Below are 22,873 nucleotides of genomic sequence, written 5' to 3'. Positions count from 1 at the left end.
AGGATGAAAAAGACAAAGGTCATGTAATTTTCCCATTTAATGATTAAATATAAAACCCATTGTTACAAATATTCTTTGCCTTAACAATTGTAATATTAATAGTAATCATAATTAAAATTTTGAATAATAGAATTACAGTGGAAAACGTTTAACACGAAGCTGAAAGGACTGAAAAAAAATTTCATGATAAACGAATTTCGTGTTAAAAGATTTATATTTAAGTGCTTGGTATATAGTCTGGATCACTATACCAGTTTGCGTAAACCGATTTTTCATGTTAAGCATTTTCTTGTTAAATGTATTTCACTGTATATGAAAAAATAAGGTGAAGTTTCATGATGGTAACATTATTCTATTTCTGAAATACATATACACTAAAAAAATAAATAACAGAATTTTAAAAAAAATACTCAGCACTTTTCATAATGCACTCAAAAAGACGAAATAACTTTCTGAGTCAGAAAGGACAATTTAAGTATTCCTGTAGTTTTCGAAATTTCGAAGAAAATAACACCACAAACGAAGAAAAGTGGGGTTCTAGTCATTTCAAACCAAACTTTCCCATTAAGAAAAATATGCATGTTTCAACACTCAAATTTATGATTGAATAGCTAGATAATGATAAGAAATTCTCTACATGATTTGAGCCGTACTTTTCTTTTCTTCATTTGTGGTGTCATTTTCTTGGAATAAGTGGAAACTACAGGAATACTTAAATTATCCTTTCTGATCCAGAAAAGTTATTTTGTCCTTTTGAGTGAGTGCATTATGAAAAAATGCCTAGGTTTTTTTTTTTTTTTTTTTTTTTTTTTTTTTTTTTTTTTTGCAGTATTAAGGGTAAAGAAAAAAAAAAATGAAAGAAATTGACAAAAATCTGTTTCAAAATTTGCAAAACTTTTCAACTCAAAAGTGTTTAGACTCAGTAACAGGCAAAAATGTTACAGGCTTAAATGCAACAAGCTTTTTAAATCTGAAAATAGGAATTATATAAAAAAATATGTCACCAATCCATATGCCAGAGCTGGAATAAAAATTTCTGAAAAGAGTGAAAAATCTACTGCTACTTTAGGTACGTACATGTACATCACTTAGGTTTGAAATGGTGATTTTTTAATTAAAAAAATACTGTGCCAGAGAATAACTCGTATTATTTTTCTACTTGGAAAATTGTACATGTAGTATTGTGCAATGTTATAAAATGAATAAAATTACTTTTTGGTTACTTAATTTCTGTAATTGTGCTGCAGAACTAATTTATAAATTAAGTGTTTTAAAAGTTGCAGTGGATTGTTTTGTGTATAAAAAATTGAAAAAGCATGACTTTTATATGCAAAAAAAAAAAAAAAAAATCCAAATTTTTACTTTAAGGTTGGCAAATCAGCTTACTGAGTGATGAGGACGTTGAAAAGCATCACCCCCCCCCCCCCCATTCTAAAGTTATACTAATGGTGCAATTTGTGTCTTACATCTAAACCCTTTTCCACTCAATTTTCTTTTAAATTTTAGTAATTATTTTTCTTAAACTCGGCATTACAAATATGTGTCAAAACACTTCAGTATCAGGAATACAGCAGAGAGATCCCTGACGTGCAAGTTTGTTACAATATTTACATTGTTGGATCTGCCCCATTAGTTGAGAGCAAATGGATTGAACTTGTCAAATTTTTAGCTGCAAAACTTCATCTCTTTCATTATTTTGTTTAATTTAATAAATTGAATTATTTTTAATATGTATTAATGATTAATTTAATATTTTGGGTTTTATTTTTAGGTCTTTGAATTTTTTCTTAGATCCTTAAGGTCCTTATTTTTTGTTTCCTCAAAACAGTACATACCATGCTACTGTCATTATCCAATACTGGCTGAAATTAACTGAAACAATTTTTGTTTCCTTTTTCAGTTATGTCTGCTCAAATTATTATTCAATGTCGTTTTTCATCTTGAAACATGAAATTATGTTTAAAATTTGTAGTTGTTAAGACAGTGAATTTTATGAGAGTGATTTTGAATTACAGAAATGGGCCGAGTTCGTCAGAGACGTTGATCCAGATATTATCACAGGATATAATATTCAGAACTTTGATCTTCCATATTTAATCAACCGAGCCAACCACCTAAAAGTGCCAACATTTCCTTATTTAGGAAGAATAAATAACATACGTTCTTTGATTAAGGACTCTATTCTACAGTCTCGACAAATGGGCAAAAGAGAAAATAAAGTGATCAACATTGAAGGAAGAATTCAGTTTGATTTATTACAGGTAATTTTATTGTGGGTTTGAAGTAGTGCTCTGTAACTTTATTTTCATAGAACCCTATGGAAACTTTTAGAACTTTTAAAGAAAATCCTGGGCCTTCTTTACCCTTTTATTACAATGTATTTTCCAATAATGTTTTCAGTTAAATGTTATAATGTAGGAACTTTATGTACTGCAAATTAGTGAAAAGTATTGTATTTTTTAGTAGAATTTTGACATAAATTGGATATGACATTGCATTGGTTCATGTAAATTTAGTATATCTCCACTATGCCTTACAAATGGTGTGTGATTGCTTTTTTTTCACTCAAACTATCAACTGTTTAGCCTAATTGATGTCACCTGCAATATCAGTTTATATATGCTCTTCTTTATATATTTTAATAACATTTTAATAGCTTCAAATTTTTATTTTGTCTCACGGAATTTCTAGGGCTATACCACAGAGCTCAACAGGAAATAGTTTGAAGACCACTGATTTGAACGATACAAAATAATGCTTTACGAAAAAAAAAGGTTACAAGAACTGATATTAGAAACTAAATGAAACATAATTTACACTTGGTTTTCTCAACAATAACAATATGTTTATATTTTTGTTAAGCATGCATTTATTATCATAGAGAGTACGGCTTTTTTTCTTACATGCCATGTGAGACAACAGAAGAGAGAGGGTTTTTACTTTTAAGTATTACCTATACCAGCTGCAATACATTTGAGTCTGCAGCTTATGAAAATCAGACTAAAACTCTTAGTGGCGTGATAAATGCTGGACATTCAAAATCCGGAATTTTTGCCATGAATTACAGCTCAATTTTAGTTTTGTATCATTAGTATTTATTTTTTAGTTGGTACCAGTTTTTAAAATGCAATGAGATTTTAAAATGCAATACACAATATGGGTCATTCTATGAGACTGACATTACAATTTGACTCCTTTTTTAACTTATAATTTCAGCACTGTCTTGAAACTAAGTTTTGTTTCTTCTGAAATCGATCAAAAATATCATATGGCACATCACTGCCCCCACACTTGGTTTCAGACAGGAGGAAATTTTTTTTGTGTAAAACTAGGGAGCTCTGCCCCTGCTCGCTAACACTTGCCAACCCCCGATGATTGCTTCTCAATCTTATTTGGTTCGCGAAGATTTAAATCGTCAATTAGAAAGAAACAGATTAAAAATGCATTATGAGCTCCCTTTGGATCAGAAAGCACCCCTTCCCCGAGTTTCAAAATAACTTGTACCAACTTGCAGAGCCGTGAGGGCTAATGGGCTCCTGAGCATTGCAAAACTGCAATTTTGTATGTTTGAAAAGTCTCTTTCATATTCGTAGTCTTAAGTAATATATTTTGCTCTTTAGCTCAATGCTTGAATTAAGTTAAGCCTAAGATTTTCCGTTAAAATCGAAGCCCTTGAAGTTTGTGAAAAACGTTGGCCCCCGGGAAAAGGACCAACGGATGTGGAATGGTAAGTTCGGGAGAAATGAAGCAAGGGAAACTGAATTTCAATTTAAATAACATTTTATTTAAAACATATGTATAAATATAGATAGGAAAAACAAACATTCAACATTTATAAAATCAAATCCCCATAAACAAATTAAATATTTCCCCCCAACATACAACAACAAGAAATATCACATTATTCGTTTTCTCTAAATTTCAGTTCTAAAACGTCCTCAATAAACACCCCTAAACAGCATGCCACATTTCCAAGAAAAAACTATTGGAAAAATTTCATACCCTTGTAAGTCCACACACAAGCACTTGGCACACAAAACATGAAGGCCACATCCATCAATAGGATGAACTGTTGAGTTGAAAAAAACACACATCCACTCGTAGACGACAGACCATCCTCTGTCAATGGTCACTGCATTCCAGGCACACCCATACCACAGTAGAGAGCTCCTCACCATATGCAGTACAGGAAATTATTTACCTGGTTTCTTTGCCAAACAGGAGAACATTCAGTAGTAGAGTCTATTAGAGGTCACCTCACCCTAATAGGGGACACGCAGTCGAAGAGATGCTTCACCCCACACTGAACCCGTACGGTCCGACCAGCTCGGAACCTAGGATGAGCAGCTTCGGAACCTCCGGTCCTGTTAAGCCTAATTCAATACATCAACTCTTTCTTTCTAAATTTTTCTTAATTTTTGCAAAACCGCCTTCCAAACATAGGGTACTGTTTAAGAACTTATCCTGCACTACTAGCAGGCAAAACGAATTTAATTTTCCATTTCTTTATTAAACTTCCACGTCCCCTGCGTGGACAAATCAACCAGAGCACACATGCTCACATCAAAACAAACCGTCTGCAGAACGGAAGCAAATCATAAGAGATCGATTGATTGATTGACTTTCTATTTAAACTATCACTGTTTCCCCAACGCATGACGTGACGTCATCAAAATTTGCATCTATTGCCTCTCAAAGCAACTCAACACAGTTACTATTTTAACTGTTGCTATTTTTAAATTATCTTCTTCACAGGAATTCTTCATTCTCATTATCTTCTTCATGAGGATCTTCAGCAGAAAGATCCTCAACTCTGAGTTCTGACGTCACGTCCGCCGATGGGCGAAACACGTGATCGACTTGTTGGGTGTTTAGTCACTCGGGGATTTCATACGCTGGATATTTACGTCTTTTAAGACCGGGAATCTATTTTTCTCGGATTGGTTTGAATTTACAGGTATGTTTTAAACAATTTAAAAATACATTCAAGCTTTTTACGAATCTCTCCAAGAACCAAAAAAATGGCTTTTGCCAACAAAAAAGAAAGAAGAAACATGCAAATCAAAAAGACGTAACTGTGGCAAGGCCAAATAAAACATGAATAATTTTAATGGAGATGAAATTATTCGATCTTTGGTATTAACGGCTTGTAACTTTTTTTCCTTTGGAGATAGAAACTCAGTTTTTTGACCTTTGTCGAGTTAGATCTGGAGTAAAAAAGCCGCTATTTACAGTGGTGTCAAAAAGAAAACTGTGGGACAATTCCTTCGGGTTTTTCTGATAGATTTAATGAAGAAAGTACTGCCTAAATTTTAGCTAAGCCTGAAAAAGTTCAAGCTAAAAACGCAAATAACTCCTGCCGTATTTAAGTTACAGCATTGAAACAAATTGTGTAGAATGCGGAAAATTCTACCCTTTCAAAAAATATGTAATATTAATAATGTGCTAGTATTTTTTCACCCCTTTAATAGGTAATAATGGGAAATTTACGTGATTTTTGAGCTTAAAAAATTACAAAAGAACTAATTCGAATTTAAAAAATTAAAACCCCAGGTGCACACCCCTAATTAAGCTCGAAGTAATTTTGTACAAAAGTTCTAGGCTGTAGGTGCTGCGGGGTCTCCTGGATGCAGGTCCGCCACAGACTTCCTTCCAGAATTTCTTAGAAACCTTACTTTTATTTGCTACTAGCATCCTTCGACGAGCAGCTGGTCCACCTTTTTGCACCAGGGTTGCCGCTTTCGGCGGCTGCTTAGACAATTTAGCGACGGTATTAATCAATGTTTTTCTCTATATATCAATATTATCATTCGCCTTTTTACGCCGATGTTGCCGCCTTCGGCGGCTGCTTAAACAAATTTCGTGGAGGTATCAATCAATTTATATCTATCTATATCATTAGTACTTTGAATAAAATATTTTCTAGATCTATCTCCAGTTCCGTCATTTGGAATATTTTTAAAGGCGGGGGAGGGGAGATACAAACGACGTACTCTTCATGCAAATTTTGTCGAAAAATAACAAAAAGCACTTCCACTTTTATGTGAAAGCACTGTTTTTTCAAAGTCATGGTGTGGGGGGGGGGACCACTGACACCCTGTTGAAATTCCTTAAATGACGGGCATGCCTCTTTCTTGCTGTCCATCTACTCTATCGACCTCTATATTTGTCTATCTATCAATCTATACGATCTATGCATATCTACCTCCTGACAGTACAATCTTTTTTTATTTATATAAGTATTAATTCGAAAACAAAAACATTTTTTGTCCACTCAACCTCTATCTCTGTATCTACCTAACCTAACTGCCAATCCGTAAAAAAAAACAAAGATCATGAAAAAAATCGCGGAATTTATTTATTTAATCAAAATAGCCCGAAAAAAAAAGGCTCTATGTTCCTCGTAGTGTTCAAAAAATAGCGCTTGCAAAAAAATTTTAAAAAAAAAAGTGAAGAGAAGGCAAATGATTTCAGTTAGATCACGTGATGAGGTAAGTTCGGAACTTAGCCGGCAAGCGAACAGCTCGCGTTGTATTCTGCCATTAAAAAATTTGTAAAAAAAAACTATTGCGTATTTTTAAAAACCTTTTTCTTCTGAAGGGGGCGAAATGTTTTTACTATTACCAACTAAAATTTTAGAATTGAGGGTCTAATACTTTTTGCAGGATGGGTTTCAAAAAAATTTAACTCAGAAAAAATGCAAAATAAAGATATTTTCAAAAACCTATAAAAATACAAAAAATGCTCTATCTTCAAAATTTTTTCATTCATCATATTTAAAATTAAATTCCCTACAGTATAGTGCAAAAAATATTTGTGTGGTGCGATTGGTTCGGGGTCTGTGAGGTAAAAAGTACTAAAAAGTGCAAAAAAACACATAAAACATTAAATAACTTTTTTTCTAATTAAAATATCAAAAACCAAAGCCCGAGGTGCACATTTTCAGCAAAAACTGCACCTGTGTACCAAATTTCATCTTTCTAGGCCTTACCGTTTTCTCAGGATGTGCGCCACAAACACACACACACATACACACACACACAAACATCTTGTTTTATTATATGTATAGATAAGGAGATTAAGGGGAGTAAAAAAAGGGGAGACTGATGTTATGCAGAAGAAACATTGAGAAAAGTGACTTATATATAATTTGATATTCTCTTTAAACTAATACCATAAAATCTAAACAGATTTCTTTCCCGTAAAATGGATATTTTAGACTTTGTTTCATTGAAAAAACTTAAAAATTGAAAGTATAGAAGTTATTTAATACCAGTTACTGATGTTACAAAGATTTTGTGACTGATGTTACATTTGAAATAAATTGCTGCAATTTATAAATTATTTTTCCTTGAATATAAAATTAACATATGGTTTGTTTAAAATTGTAAAAATCTATTTAAATTACGAGAAAAGTACATTTATAGTTTTAAAAGTTATATTTTTAATGTATTTCATGAAATAAAAAGTCCCCTTGCATTTGCTACATCTAGTGCGCTAAGTATTTTATTACTTTCTCATGTGAATAACAAATTTCATCGATATTGTCAGGCTATTCCCAATGTTTTTCTGCTTGGTCTTGACACTTACTAAATACGCCTATTTTTCAATGCCTCTAATTTCCTGTAATAGAATTGTTTGTCATATCCTACTAGAACCCCTTCTCTAGCCTCAGCCAACAATTTTGGAACAGGTTCTGCTGGAAGTGATTCCCTCCTTTACTGTAAAAATGTGTTGTTGCTAAATACCTGCTACAGCTTCTGAATTAGAAAAAAGTGTTACTCAAATAAAACTCTTTGCTTAATAAAACACTACTGTAAATCATATGGTGATAGCTCTGAACTTTGCATGAAGCTGTGACATTTAGAAATATTTCTGTATAGATGATGTAGCACTTTTACTCAAATTTAATACATGGAGAACTAGGAGTATCTGTTTGGCTAATTTCATGTTGAATTTTTTTTTTTTTTTTTTTTTTTTTACCACTGCTGTTTTCTTTTGTGAAGTGCTTTGAATGACTAACAAATTTTACCAAAGTTTCATTATTTTAACCCCCCTGACAGTCCTGGGTCATGAGTAACATGCGTGAAATTCTTCCCTTTGAAAAATTTTTCTTCAGCAACTTGCAGGGTAAATCAAATGCCCTACCTTTCTATCAATGACTAGCTACGGCCCTGTGCCTTGGACCGTTTGACAAGGAACAGTTGAAATCTGGATCTTCAATGCTTGAGATGTTTTCTACTCTTATTCCCCTTCTTCACCTTATTTCTCTTTTTAACTTTATTTTGAACTATCTTTTTTAATTATGCTAGGTTTTTGTGAATTTTTTCATTTATCTTTTATCCTCTGCTCTTTTTAGCTTCTACTTTATTTTCCTTTTTGTAATCTTCATATTTTCCTTTAATTTATAATTTATCTTGCCTCTTTTTTTTTTTTTTTTTTGCCTTTCTGTAGCAGTCAGTGCCATTTGTGCAGTTTGTTCAAGGTATATTAACGAAAAGAGAAATGTGACTGATGTTACAGTGACTCATGTTTCATATTTTAAAATAGTTTAAACTAATTAACTTACAACTGTTTCTAAATTTTTAAGGAATGAATATTAAAGATATCATCATAAATGAAGAGAATATGACTTTTTATAAACTTAACTTTGTTTTTGTTTAGGCAATTGAAACTTTTATACAATTTTGTGACTGATGTTATTTCAGTATGAGGCCTAGTTTCAATAAAATGCTTACATGACAATTATAACAGTTTGAAGTTTCTTTGTTGGTCTAATCTCTTCCCATATAAACTAAATTTCAATAAAAAAAAATGTAGACATATCAATTTCCTTAGTAAAAAAGAGAAAAAAAATTAACTTTCATAATCGCTACTATACAACGACGCACGGACACTAAGTAGTGTTGTAAAAATGTGCCTATCAAACTTACAAAAAATATGCTTTTAACACTTTTTAGCATGATTTTATAAAAATACAGTCTTTTTTTACCTCATATGAAAGAAAAAAATTACTGATACGCTCAAGTTTTTTTTTTTTTTTTTTTTTTTTTTTTTTTTTTTTTTTTTACTGTGATGTCCCTAGTATCTTGGAAATGCCCTTATGAATATTTTATTGACAAACTATATTAACATAAAAGTAATTTATGTGCTTCTAGTGATTGTAATGTAGTAACTGCTGTTCTTTATTTGATAGTCTATCTTTCTGAGTTCATCTTTAAGGAATTATTTGAACAAACTGTTTCCTGAGGAGACTTTATGTGAAAACATTCTTGCATGTCTGGGGCTCTTCAAACAGGATTTAGCAGACGTCCCTTTAACGGTGTTGGGATTTTTTGAGGGTGTATGATGTCATGGTCTAACACTGCTGACCAATGGGAGCGTGTAACACAGTTTGCCTCTTTTGTGCTATGTTAAAAGTGGCCTTTTGCAAGAAAGAGACATAAAATTCAACTTGTAACAGTTTCGCTCAAGGAACTTTGAATATACATGCAATTAAGCAAGGATTGATGAAAAAAATATTTCTTCCAGCAGGGAAATTTAACGTTATAGCTATAGGATTTTTTTTTTTGTTCCACCGATTTATATTCCTATAATCAGGGTATTCAATTATCCGTTGCCTGATTAAGTAAAGAGGACTGTACTCGTATTGCATTTTTGGTCCGATATTACAATTACAATTTGTAAGCTCCCTGCAGGCTGTATAAAAGCTGTTCACAAATGCAGGCCGAGGAGTCAGTCACCTTTCTCACCTTTAGTCACCTTTTGAAAATTTGGTTACTTTTAGTCACCTTTTGCAACTTTTGTCACCTTTCTCACCTTTCTTGAAATGCGTCTTAGAATTTTTTTTTTTAAATAATTAAATCTTTGAAAAGTATCTGAATGATAGCTTTAACAGTGAAATTAATTAAGAAAAATAGCCTTAAATGTGCCTTGTTGTACCTTGTTGTTGCTTAAGAAAAATAGCTATGCTACCGGGAAATCAGGGAATTTTTTTATCACTTGCAATTGCACCCTATGAGCAGAACCAGCCTTTCTATCCCTTCTACAGATGGACTTGCTCCTTATTTTCGGGAATGCATGTTAAAAGAAGCATGTTTATTCTATTATACTTTGAGCTTTGATGAAACTACCAGTGTCAAAGACAAAAAAGAATTGCAACGAACAATAACATATTGGTCTGAAAGCTAATGTTGCATCACAACAAGGCATCTCAAAACTTTCTTCTTGGGCAAGGCAGTTGGTAAAATTTCAATTGAGAAGCTATGTGAAGCACTTACCGAGAGTAATTATTCTTGAATAAATGTCTCATGCTTTCCTTTGGATGGTCCTTATGTTAATAAAAAGGTTTTTAGGTTGTTTGACACTGTCATCCTTGACACACGAGAAAAAAACCTAATAAATATTGGTACTTGCAGTATTCATACAATGCATAATGCGTATGTCAAAGCATTGCAGTATTTAGGTGAAGAAGCATCTGAACTTCTTCTTAGTGCTTATAGCTATTTTGATGGTTGGCCTTCCCATTAGGAGGACTTTGAAGAAGTGCAAGCTCAACTAAATACACCTCATCACAAGTTCCTGAAACACACAACTACCCATTGACTTACCCTTGAACCTGCAGCAAACAGACTACTGGAACAGTGGGATGCTCTTCAGTATTATTTTTTTAAACATGTGCCTTTAAAAAAGAACTCAGCTATGCAATGCAGGTCATATAAAGCTGTTGCAAATGTTTTGTAAAGACCTGTAAAAGCTGAGCTGCATTTTATCTTTTCATCTGATGATTTGTTTATGCAGTTCACGAAACGCTTTCAATGCCAAGCGCCTATGATACATAAATTGTACCATGAAATAGAGATCATTGTTCAGACTTTTATTGCTCGGGTTATAAAAGCCTCTGTCATAAAGAAAGTTGATTTTTCAAAAGTAGACACGGATGCACTGTTTGCAGTTGGTAACAGACTACCTCTTGAAGAACTCGTTGTTAGTGGAGAGGTGACAGATGAACTGTCAAAACTGAAAGAAAATGAAAAGGTTATGTTTTTAAGAGCTGTTAAAAAGCATTGTGTGACTGCATGCAAGTATGTAAAAGAAAAAAGTTGCATATCAAGCGGGTTACTGAAAAGTGTTAAATTTTTGGCAAAAGAGAAGTAAATCTAGAAGCTGTACAAATTTGGTAAAGGTTGCCAAAATCATGCCTTTTAATGTTCCACTCGATAGGTTGCAAGATGAATAGAAACTTTTGCAGCTGAAAAAGATGGTGAGGCATCCGAAAACAAAACCATTGATAACTACTGGCAGCAGCACATTTCAAAAAAGGACTCAACTTTTAACGATCTAAAGTTTCCTAATGTTTCTAAGGTGATAAAAGCTTCACTTGCATTATCACATGGTAATGCTGACATTGAAAGACTATTTTCCATTTCAAAGCACCTTTTTGGTGAAAATAAGACAGCAAGGACTGAAAGATTTTTAAACAGCATACTTATAGTTAAAGACGCTGTAAAAGAATATCCTCATTTGCTTTCTTTACCAATTGGTCCAGAAATGATTAAATGTGCACAACAAGCACACGCAAATTACACAACATACATGGAGGAATGTAAAAGGAAAAAGGATTTGGAATTGAAACAGAAGCAAAAAGAAGAGAAAGAAAGGATTGTGAAGAAGAAACTAAGAAAATGGAAAAAATTAAAACATCTATTGAAAGTGAAACTGTAGAAGTCTTTACAAAAAGCATATAGGCTATTTTGGTAAAAGTAGGTAAAAAGGGATAATCCTTTTCTGTTTTTTGAGTTCTTAACAAATTGCTTTTGGTCACCTTTTAGTTACTTTATTTGTCACCTTTTAGTCACCTTTGTTTTCAAATTTGTCACCTTTCTCACTTTTTTCAAAGGCCATCAGCAGTCCTCGGCCTGCAAATGGAATGTGGCCCGCAGGCTTCTGATTGAAGACCTCTGGACTAATGTATAAATGGCTTGGTTTTATATGCCTGAGCTACCCTCAAGGTTTCTCTAAAGACCTATGAGCCATACTGTGCGTACAACTTGCATAATTTATGTAACATCGGCTATTTTCTTTGAAAAAAAGGGGAAGTTTTAGAATTTCAGTATTAATTATTGACATTTTGTTGCATCCATCCCATTTACACTTAATTTCTGTTTTAGATTTTAGTTCGAGATTACAAGCTACGTTCCTATACTTTAAATGCTGTGAGTTACCACTTTCTTCAAGAGCAAAAAGAAGATGTTCAGCATTCCATCATTACAGATTTGCAGGTAATCTTAAAAATGATAGTAGATACTTTAAAAATTGCAAAAGCTCCTGCAGTCATTCTAAAAATTAGTTGTTGTAGAACCCAAATTTTTTATTCTGTTCAAATCAAAAGGGAAAAAAGTATATGCATTAAGATAAAGCTCTAAAATCATTATAGTGAATTACAGTTGAATCTTGTTTCAGTGAAAACTGGAACAGCCTAAATTCTGTTACAACGAAGACTACTAAGATTCCCAACTAATATTAACGTAGACTCAAAGTTAATTTTGATATGATGAAATTTATTTACAGCAAAATGGTTCCTCTCTTCTCTTCAACTTCATTAAAATAGTATGTAACTGTATCTTAAAACATCCTTGATGCAAATGTTCATTAATGTATCGTGTGTTCTTTTGAATTATATCAAAAATTTAGTTTTGTCTTTTCATGAATGCTATGCAGACTAACCGTTTTTCCTTTGGCATTTCTTAATTTAGTTAATTGTAACAAATCAAAAAATCGTCAACTTTATAATATGATAAATTGTGTAGTAACTACACATAGGAATAATGATTTGTATCAGTAACCCAATTACCAGTTATAGAGAGCATGACATACTGTTTTATGGTTACAAAATTATAATTTACATATCACTGAACATGGAAAAGAATGTACAATCAATTCCGCAGAACTATTAGTTAGCTTGAGCAGAATTTTGGTTTCATAATGCATTTTTGAAACTTTAATATAATTTATAAAAAACATGGATTTCAGATATAGTGAACCCATATTCACTACTCCTAAGCAATTTTTAAATCATTCTTCTAGAAAATTAAATACTCTTCAGTAGCAGCTGATATTTCCTCTTTCAATCATCCTTTTTAAGTTACCAACAAAAGTCATGAACTATAATCATGGCTTATAAAGATATTGATGAGCAATTTTTATCAACCAGTATAGGTTGCAGTAAAATATTATGGAGGATTAAGTTTTTGTTATACAAGGACCTGTTTATGACCTTTTCTTTATTGAAAATTTGAACTTCAAATAATATACTATTTAAAAAAAAATTATTTACAATGCTGTAACAAACATTTATTGGCATAAAAAATGCATTTAAATACTTTATTACATCCTCTTCATGCAATAAAATTCATTCATTCATAAATAGTACTTCTCTCACTGTATTTTGTAAAACTGATGTAAAGATTTTACAGAAAAGATCAATTTGAATCAGTAACTTGTTCATTAATTAATTACACATTTTCAAATCAGTTTTAATTGGTGAAAGTTATTCAGATTAATGAGTTAGATGGATGCATAATTGCTTAGAGTGAGCTTTTAATTGGTTCTATAAAAGTTAATTCAAATTTGTACCCTCCCCATATATTCCATTGATTTTTATTTATTTATTTTTCCTCATTTCAGAATGGCAATGATCAAACTAGAAGAAGATTGGCTGTTTATTGTCTTAAAGATGCCATGTTACCGCTGCGTCTCCTAGATAAACTAATGTGTATTATTAACTACATTGAAATGTCAAGGGTTACAGGAGTTCCTTTGACTTATTTGCTTTCAAGAGGACAACAGATTAAAGTTATATCTCAGATTTTACGTAAAGTTAGTAGATTTCAAATACTATGCACTATTTCAACCTATTCACATGTAAATAATAACCCATAGCAATAATCTTAAGGGACTTTTTTAAACAGGTTTAGCACAAATATTGTTACAGAAATATCTGCTTGACATACTTTGTTACTTATCTTATATACTTAAGCTAAACGTTTTCTCATAACTAATTATTTATGTATATATATATAAATAGGGGTCTTACTGTTATCTTAATAGGGGTCTACTATATTAGGTCTTACTGTCCATGAAATTTTGTACAGAAAATGTTGCTTTTAAGAAACTTAGTAGTGTAAAGATAATTGTTAATTATATATGCCGACTTATTTATCCACAATATCTATACCTTTGCTAAAATTCACAAATGGGAATACTATTAAAAAATTAAATTTGTGCATCAGCACTTTTTTTTCGCAAAAGGAAGGAATAAAAAATTGTAAGTTTTATGCTAAGAAATCCTTACTAATATCATAAATGTGAAAGTAACCATGTTTGTTTGTTCGTTTGTTACCTTTTCACACCTTAACTACCCAACCGATCATGAAATTTTGTAGACAGATACGTTGTCATGGGTGCCGGGGTGCACATCAGGTACCTTTCATTTTGAAAAAAAAGTATTCCATGATTTTTTTCCAATTTTAAACAAAATCATCAGTTTGCAAATATCTGGTGAAAAAAAAAGTCATATTTGTTCAATTTTTGCAGCATGTTAAAGCCCTTGAAAAACTGTACAAGGTGATCTTCACCCGAAGTTCGAGAGATAATTACAACACCCCCTAATTTGTCATTTTAAGTTGATTTCACAATCCAAACCGAGGCTTATCTTGATTTTTGGACTTACATTGCGAAGTGTTTTTGCCAAGACAGGAAGAAGTATTTTTATATTACGAGTATAAAACAAGGCTTATCTTGAGTTTTTTGTATTGCAAACCAAGACATTTTGATGCCAAAATGATGTTGTTTTGCTTAAAATAAGTGCATGAATATTTTCTTTTAGAATTAAATTCAAAAGTCGGTACGAGCTATTTTTGGCTCTAATTTGTCACCCTGTAAGCATTAGATGTAATATAATTTAATATTGAATCGCTACCATTTTGAAAACTATAAATTGCCAAAAAAAAACAAAACAAATTGCATAGATTTGTCTTGCTCCAGATGAATAATTACTGACTAGAATTTCATTAGTTGACCAGAACAGGATTGCCATTTCAACGTTTTAATAAAGGGAAGGTCTTCAATTTACAGTCGACTCCCGCTACAACAAGATCCGACTTACGCGAAATGGCTATAACGCGATTTTTTCACCAGTAAAGAATTTTAGGCCTAACGCGAATTCCTCACCCGCAACGCGAAAAGTTTCCGAGGGGAATCGTGGTGTGAAGTGTTGGCTTTGTTATTGGCTACTATGTATTTTTTTTTCGTGAATAAACTTTTATCCCTTTCGCATTACTAAAAATGGAAGTTCACACACCGTACTAATCTGAACATCGTTTATACAAATAACTACTCCTTATTTTCCATTTATATTTTTTCATTCTAAATGAAAAAGTAGATGAAATATAATGACACCTAAGAGCGCTGTTTTATCTAATGTTTGTGGAGATTGAAAGAAAAAGAGAAAGTTTTTGACAATTAAAGGAAAACTAAAGCTTCTCGAAAAGCTGATGAGGCTTCTTGAAAAGCTGAATCTCAATTAAAAAATGCGTCGAAGTTAGCACGACAATTAAGTATGAGTGAATCTTCCATACATACAACTAAAAGTCAAGAAAGGGAAATCCGTAAAAGTTCATGAATAATATCTTAGTAAAATGCAAAAATTTATGAAAATGGAAGCTGCTCTTGTAGTGTGAATTAAAGAAACCAGGAAGAAGAATGTTGCCAATGTCACAGATGGAAACAATATGAAAAAACAAGTGAAGCAACTGTATTTAAAAATATATTAGAATAATGGTTTGATCATGCAGCATAAATCATTATCATCTTCGCTTTTCAAAGTTACAAATATCATTACTGGATCTACTGTACAGTACAACTATAGTGCATTTGTTTTTCTTACTATATATACAGACGTACCATATGCTAGTTTATTTTGTCTTTCTTTCCCATTGATCACTGATTTGTGCATCGTAGCAGTATTTTATATTGAATAAAATGGTTTTTTTTTAAATATCTAAGTAAATATTCAGTTCTTTATGTAAGAAATAGTAATGTATGGTTAAGAAAGGGTTTTTAACAGTTGATGGGGTGTTTACAAGTTTCTAAAATAATTGGGTACGTTTATAAAAGATTTTATGCATACCCTTTTCCACAACGCGAAATTTCGACTTATGCGAGGGGTCTTGGAACGTATCCCTCGCGTAAGTCGGGACTCGACTGTATGTGAAACTTCTTAAAATAAAGTATGGTATATCAACATCTTTTGCTTCTTGGCCCTTACGTATTACACGGCTAACCCTGAACTTCGTGGAACTTGGGGGAAAATTTCAAAAACAAATTCTTTGGCAATTTATCCCATTGTCGCCAAAGAATTGTTTCATGGCTTTGTTGATGAGTGGAAAAATGATCATTTTCCGAAATTTGCAAACTAAAGTCTCAATCAACCGAGAAACATTCCCAGACTTGCAAAAAAAAACTTGGAAAATGGTCAAAACTTTTGATGAGTTCCAAAAGGACAAGCTTAACGCTTTCGATATAATGTAAAGTAATCCGGTTACTAAATAAAGCAAGCCACGAAATATATCCCCGTCCCCCGCTACGTCAAAAAAAGATTATTTTTCGCCAATAACCCAAATAAGAGCAGAACATCCCCTTTGTTTAAAAACATTATACCAGAATATGCACATTTTTTACACGGTATCATAAACATTGCAAGTTTCTGGTGAATGTGTAGTAGTGTGTAGTCCTTTTGGCAAATAACAGTAGACTTGGAGGATTATTTTGCTTTTTAGCGCGGCTTAAAATGATGTTTAATTGCAAAAATGGAAAATAGACCTAAAATGACATTTTTTATTTATTTAGTGGGCAGAGTTATGTTAACGAGGTTGGGACGAAAAAATCGATAATCTTGGCGACCTAGACATTTTAAAAGTTGCATTAAATTGGTTAAAAAAAACCCGCTAAATTAACTAAGGTAAAAATATTTTTAAGTTCAATATTAAAGTTAAGGATGATCAGCCAAAAAAATAAAACAACGTTCAAATAACATAAAAAAGATGTATTAAAATGTGCATTACTTGCCAGATGCCAAGTCCATTTTTTATCTCCAGCCTCGCCAAGTGACCACTTTAGCTTTAGCGCATTGTTTTTAATTTTTATAAAACGGTTAGTGGTCATCTGTGCTTTTGTGCTTTTGAGGATTAATTATGCTAATTGGAATTTTATGGGACTAATGTCCTTATTCTAATGGCGATAATGGAGAACACTGTTCTTATTTTAAAAAGTTTTTCTTTTAAATCCTATTAGAACTTTTCTGGTAAAGATTTTCGGAACTATTCCTGACGGAAATTTTCGAGCGAGGTCATTGTTATTTGAAAAGGCTGATGTCATTATTCTAATGGGGATTTTTGGGAACTTTTTTCTTTTCCTTATGTAAAGTTTTATGTACTATTGTCCTCATTTAAATGGGAATTTTAAAAAACTGCTGTGTTTATTCTGATTTTAACAGGATCTTTACTCTGATCTTTTAGATGTTTTGAACGGGATAGTTGATGTTATTTATTAGAAACTGTTGACTTCTTTTTGATGGTGATGTTCTCACTCTAAAGAGACATTTTAGGATTTATATTCAAATTAAGATTTGTAGTGACTGCTGACTCTAGTTTGGAACTGTTGCCTTTGCAATTTTAGGCATATTTCTCCTTATTTATTCAGGAAGAACATGTGTTGCGTGTTCTCCATTCTTTTCTCTGGCAGAAGGTTCTGCAACAATTTACATAGCCGGCGTAGAACCGGGCATTATCTGACGGAGATTGGGATTTAAGAGAAATGTTGACTTCATTTAAGAACTGTTAACCTTATTTGAATGAGAGAGTTTAAGGATTGCCCATGACTATCCTCTTTTCTACTGTTATACATTTTTCTGATTTATATTATGTAGTTTTTTTTTTTTTTTTTGTGTGTGTGAGTATTTGACCTCTGCCTATGTTGGCCTGAAACAATTGACAAAATCTGCTTCAACACGAGCAAAGCCACGGGTAAAAGCTAGTATATTAATAAAACAAAAGTGATGCAAATAATTTTAAAGAATAATGGAAATATAAGGTATATATATATATATTTTTTTTTTTTGGGTTCTTGATTCATTCTTGTTTGAGGGCTTTTTCATAGCTCATAGAAATTATGCTTGAAAGGAAAAGTAAATGTGTTAGGGATCTCTGATGGAAATGGGTCAAATATGAGCATCTTCAGATGTACAAGACTAGTGTTTAAAAGATGTTTCTTGAATAATAATACTATTTGTGTTTTATTTTATATTGGCTTTTTTGGTGCTTTTTTTAAAAAAAGGATCTTGACTTCCTATATTTTTAGGCAGTGGAACATGATTTTGTTATCCCAACTATGAAGACAGAAGTTGGTGAAGATTATACCGGTGCAACTGTTATAGAGCCCATTAAAGGATATTACAGCAAACCAATATCAACACTTGACTTTTCATCTCTATATCCATCAATTATGATGGCTCATAATCTTTGCTATACTACTTTGCTTCAGTCCATTGCTATGCGAGATCAATTAGGTCCAGATGGCTTTACCAAGACTCCCTCTAATAATTTATTTGTGAAGAAACATGTTCGAAAAGGGTTGCTACCTGAGATTTTAGAGCATCTTTTATCAGCTAGGAAGAAGTAAGTCACAAAGCTTTTTGATTTAAATATGCTTGCTCTAATGTAGCTATTAAAGCTTGTTGAAATTTAATTACCGTTGCAGATCATATCAACGCTGCAAATCATTCCTGACTTACTTTTTTTTAACCTACCAAAGTATGCCTTCATTGAGATTACTGGACAAAACAAGGAAATTTGAAGCAAACCTAGCAAAATATAAAAACATTTGCCAAATATTGCAGAATATAAATAATTTTCGTAATTTTTGAGTATGGATCTAAAATCCAGAAAATTCTGAAATCAGTAATGGTTGCTACCCCCCCTCCCCTTTTCTGGATTTGAGATCCCATACAGTACAAACAGATGTAAATGTTTATTATTATCATATATGTGATAACAGTTTTGTATGTGTTACTGTTGTGATTTTTAACATTTATTTTGCTTTAAAACAATACTGTTCTTTTTCAAAAACAAACATATTTCCTGCACTTTATTGATGCTTTTTCCTACTTAATCAATTTTATTCATCCACTGCCTTAATCCCTTTGTTCTGTAGAGCTAAAGATGATTTGAAGAAAGAAACTGACCCTTTTAGAAAGAAAGTTCTTGATGGTCGACAGTTGGCTCTAAAAATTAGTGCTAATTCTGTTTATGGTTTTACTGGTGCCCAAGTTGGAAAGCTTCCTTGCTTAGAAATATCACAAGTATGATTTTTTAATATGGTTTTTAATAATTATTTTCTGAAACCATGAAATTACTGAAATTTATTAATGTTGATCAAAGTGTAAATGTTACAAAATATTTACAATGCCACAAAATGTTGATGCTGTTTGTAATCAAGATGAAAAATCATTTGCAACTGCAAAAAAAAAAAAAAAAACTGATGGATTTTACTTTACTTGCACATGCTTTGTTATTTCTAGGAATTTTTAAGTGCAGTGTAAGGCTGCGTATACATAAATCTTAGTACCAGTTTCATTTTATTCCTCTGAACAAGGAAGAGGCAAACTAATAAAAGTAATTGAAGGCTAATAGCTTTAATACTAATTTTTAAAATTTTGTCATTCATTTCTTTGTTGGGGGTTTTTGTTGTTGTTGTGTGTAATGAAGTCCAGAGTTTGAAAGATTTAGATGCCTCCAAAAGAGTCTTCATGACAAGATCTGCTGATTCTGGAGCCCGGTGGCTGCAGAGGATTTCAATTGGTGGTGCTCCAAGTTGAAGGAGGGAGCAAATAAGGGCCTGGCAATTAAAAACATGATCTGGGGTTAGTTGGGAGTGGGGACAGTGCTTGCAGATGGGATAGGATTTATTATTAGTTAGTAATATCTTCATGTCCTTTAAATGTCCAATACGTTTTGACGTAATTTGATTAGAGTTAATCAGACCATTTTTATTAAGGAAATTTCTATCTAGCTTCAGAAAACTCGGGCTGTTAAACATTATTTCAGAGATGTGACTGGTGCTACAAAGTGCTCCAAAACATAGTTCTTAAGACATTTGGTGACAATGCTCAGTATTTTACCCATGTCTCCGATGCACTGCTACAAAAACTTAAAGATATCAAACAAAATAAAAAGTACCATATTTTCCTGCCTATCTTGAATTATGTTTTGTGGATGATCCATAACATAGTGTCCAAACATATTCTCCCCCTTTCAGCCCATTGTTATCAAGGACGCATTGTTAAAAAAATGATAGACTTTTTTTTAGAATATGCCTTCTACCATATTCTAAAGAGCTGCAAGATGCTGAATGCTGCCATCTCTCCTGATTTTGGTGGCAGAGGTTTCAGCCAAGTATTTCACTCTTCCTAATTTAGTTTATTTTTCTCGATTCTTTATTGTTTTTAATACATTTTCCCAATTGTATTAAAATTTAGATTAATGTTTTGACTTTTGGTGAGCAATTGCATCTTTTTGCTATTGTTCATTTTGGTATATTTTGCAATCTGAGTTGGGGGGATGAAATTTGAACCCTCCCCCTGTTGCTGGTGAGCCAAAATTTGTCTCCTGAAATTTTCCTTGAATTAGCTCCATGAAATCGGAGGTAAATATGGTTCATTGAAGGCAGGGTTTGAAATAGAGCGCTGGATTGCGCGAAACGCGCACGAAATCAGAAAATCAATCGATTTTCCCCTCGTAAATTTTCAAACCCGATAACGAATCCCAGACAGAGAAAGTGGAGAAGGAAAAAAATTTTTTCCTCCGAGCGTAGTATTGCCGAAGAGCGAATGATTTCCACCTGCCTGCCGCCCCCCCCCCACCAACACAATACAGATTTCCCTGTCTCATCCAACTTTTAGAGCAACCCTACTGGAAACACCACATCATTCATTCTTTCTAAGAGAGGAGAAAAATGTTCGCCAAGCCTTGTTGGCATAATTAAAGTTAAGTTTAAAATCCAAAGGTTAGGATATTTAAACTAAGCCAACATTAACTGGCCGTGTAATGTCAAGTTGGAGACAAGCAAAAAAAAACATGTTTCAGAAAAATACATTTATTAAATATGACTAGAATTTTATAACATCCCCATAAAATACACCCCCAAAATATCATAACAAAAGTGGTTCCAGTAAATAAAAGAAAAATGTCACCAATATGTCGATGTAGTCGCTGGCTGTTCCGAAGGATCTACTCGAAGACACACAAAAGGTCCGCCGGATCACACTTCAGGACTGTCCGTAATGGAAAGGCAACATTAGACAATTCGTAGATCGGTGAACATCTCAGGTAGACACATAGGAACTCACTTCCCCGGCATTTTTAATTGGCCGGACACAACACAAGTGTTTCTTCACCTGGACTCACTAATTCCAGGACTTGGAAGATTTAATATCACATACCACAAAAAAACCCCGCAAGCATCGCGGGGAAAAAACCCCCCCACACGTGAGCCGGACTAGGCTTCACGATCAAAACAACAACTGGGGATCGTTGAGAGAAGAGAGAGTGCACACAGAGTGCTGCCACTCGCCACAATATATATGTTTTATCAGCCAATGAGATTCCATGCCTTGATGACGTCACCACACTAACTTCTACTTCGACCATCACTCATTTGTTTATTCCACTGCCGCGAATATTCGTACTCCTCTCCATAGCACGTGCGGTCAACAAGTGGAATTAATTCGAATCAATCAGGTGACAACTCAACTCTTTCTGAATCGACACATCGGGACATGCAATCTTCGATGGTTTCAGTAAACCGTCGCCATTAATTATGGCGTGGGGGAATTGTCGATTGAAGTGTCAGCACCAACTAGTTGACAAGTTCTACTTTTACCAGACTGGGCTTAAAGTAGGTACACTTAACTTTAAATTATTTTCTTTAAATTATCGGCTGTGGACCGAGAATAAAAATAAAATAAAATAATATTTTATGCCAACAAGCCTTTGGCTTTTATTGCTAGAACGGTGATTTTTTCAAAATTTCCGTTTTCTATTTTTTTTTAAAGGGGGAAAATAATTTTTTTTTTTTCAAATTGAGTGAAAATCATAAAAGCATGTAAGTGTACGATGGACTTATAAAATACCATGCAAGTTATACAATGCGTTTTCCACTCTTATTTCACCTGATTCATAAGAATGCTTGCAACACTTGGAATTTGTCCTTGGCATTCTTTCTGCGAGGCGAGAGGTTACAACGGGGTTCGTTGAGCATCGTCTCGCATCTCTGTTTTTTTCGCCATTTTGTCTTTGAGAGTTTGATTCTAAACATGGATAAATTTTTAATAAAGCAATTCAAGTGCATCGACGAATTCCAATCCGCCAGCTTCAATGAATTCCGGTTCCCCGGCTTCAATGAATTGCGATCCACCGGCGAAAAGATCGAGGACTGAAGAAGCCAACATCGACTCAAAAATAACACGTAGGAAAAAAGACACTTTTCAAGAAAAGTGGTTAAAATTGTAAAATTGGCTGGTAAAAAACCTGGATCAAAATGGGAAGATTTGTATGTATTTATTGTTCATTATGCAAAGCTGCTGGAAACGACACTCCATTTTCAACAGGTATGCAATTTTTTACTTTTTGATCGTCAGAAAAAGTCTTTGCAAAAGAAATCCAGTCATTCTAATCAATGCGAAACGAACCCCATTTAATAATTAGATCCAAAAAATGGAATTAATTATTCAATTAGATCCGAAAAGTTTGATTGGCAA

The 22,873-nt window shown here is 32.9% G+C and overlaps 1 protein-coding gene across 1 annotated transcript in view; it reads left to right on the top strand.

The window, feature by feature from the left end:
* Positions 1 to 22,873, top strand: part of LOC129227497 (DNA polymerase delta catalytic subunit-like) — a 60,867-nt gene that overhangs the window by 12,517 nt on the left and 25,477 nt on the right. The window contains exons 7-11 of the mRNA XM_054862072.1: positions 2,016 to 2,261; positions 12,171 to 12,281; positions 13,687 to 13,878; positions 18,418 to 18,734; positions 19,270 to 19,417. Of these exons, the coding sequence (XP_054718047.1) occupies positions 2,016 to 2,261; positions 12,171 to 12,281; positions 13,687 to 13,878; positions 18,418 to 18,734; positions 19,270 to 19,417 (1,014 nt within the window). The remainder of the gene's footprint in view (positions 1 to 2,015; positions 2,262 to 12,170; positions 12,282 to 13,686; positions 13,879 to 18,417; positions 18,735 to 19,269; positions 19,418 to 22,873) is intronic.

The sequence above is a fragment of the Uloborus diversus genome, chromosome 8 (assembly GCF_026930045.1).
Source record: "Uloborus diversus isolate 005 chromosome 8, Udiv.v.3.1, whole genome shotgun sequence".
NCBI lineage: Eukaryota > Metazoa > Arthropoda > Arachnida > Araneae > Uloboridae > Uloborus > Uloborus diversus.
The sequence above is the reverse complement of the archived record's forward strand: the minus strand, read 5'-3'. Positions and strand labels throughout refer to the sequence as shown.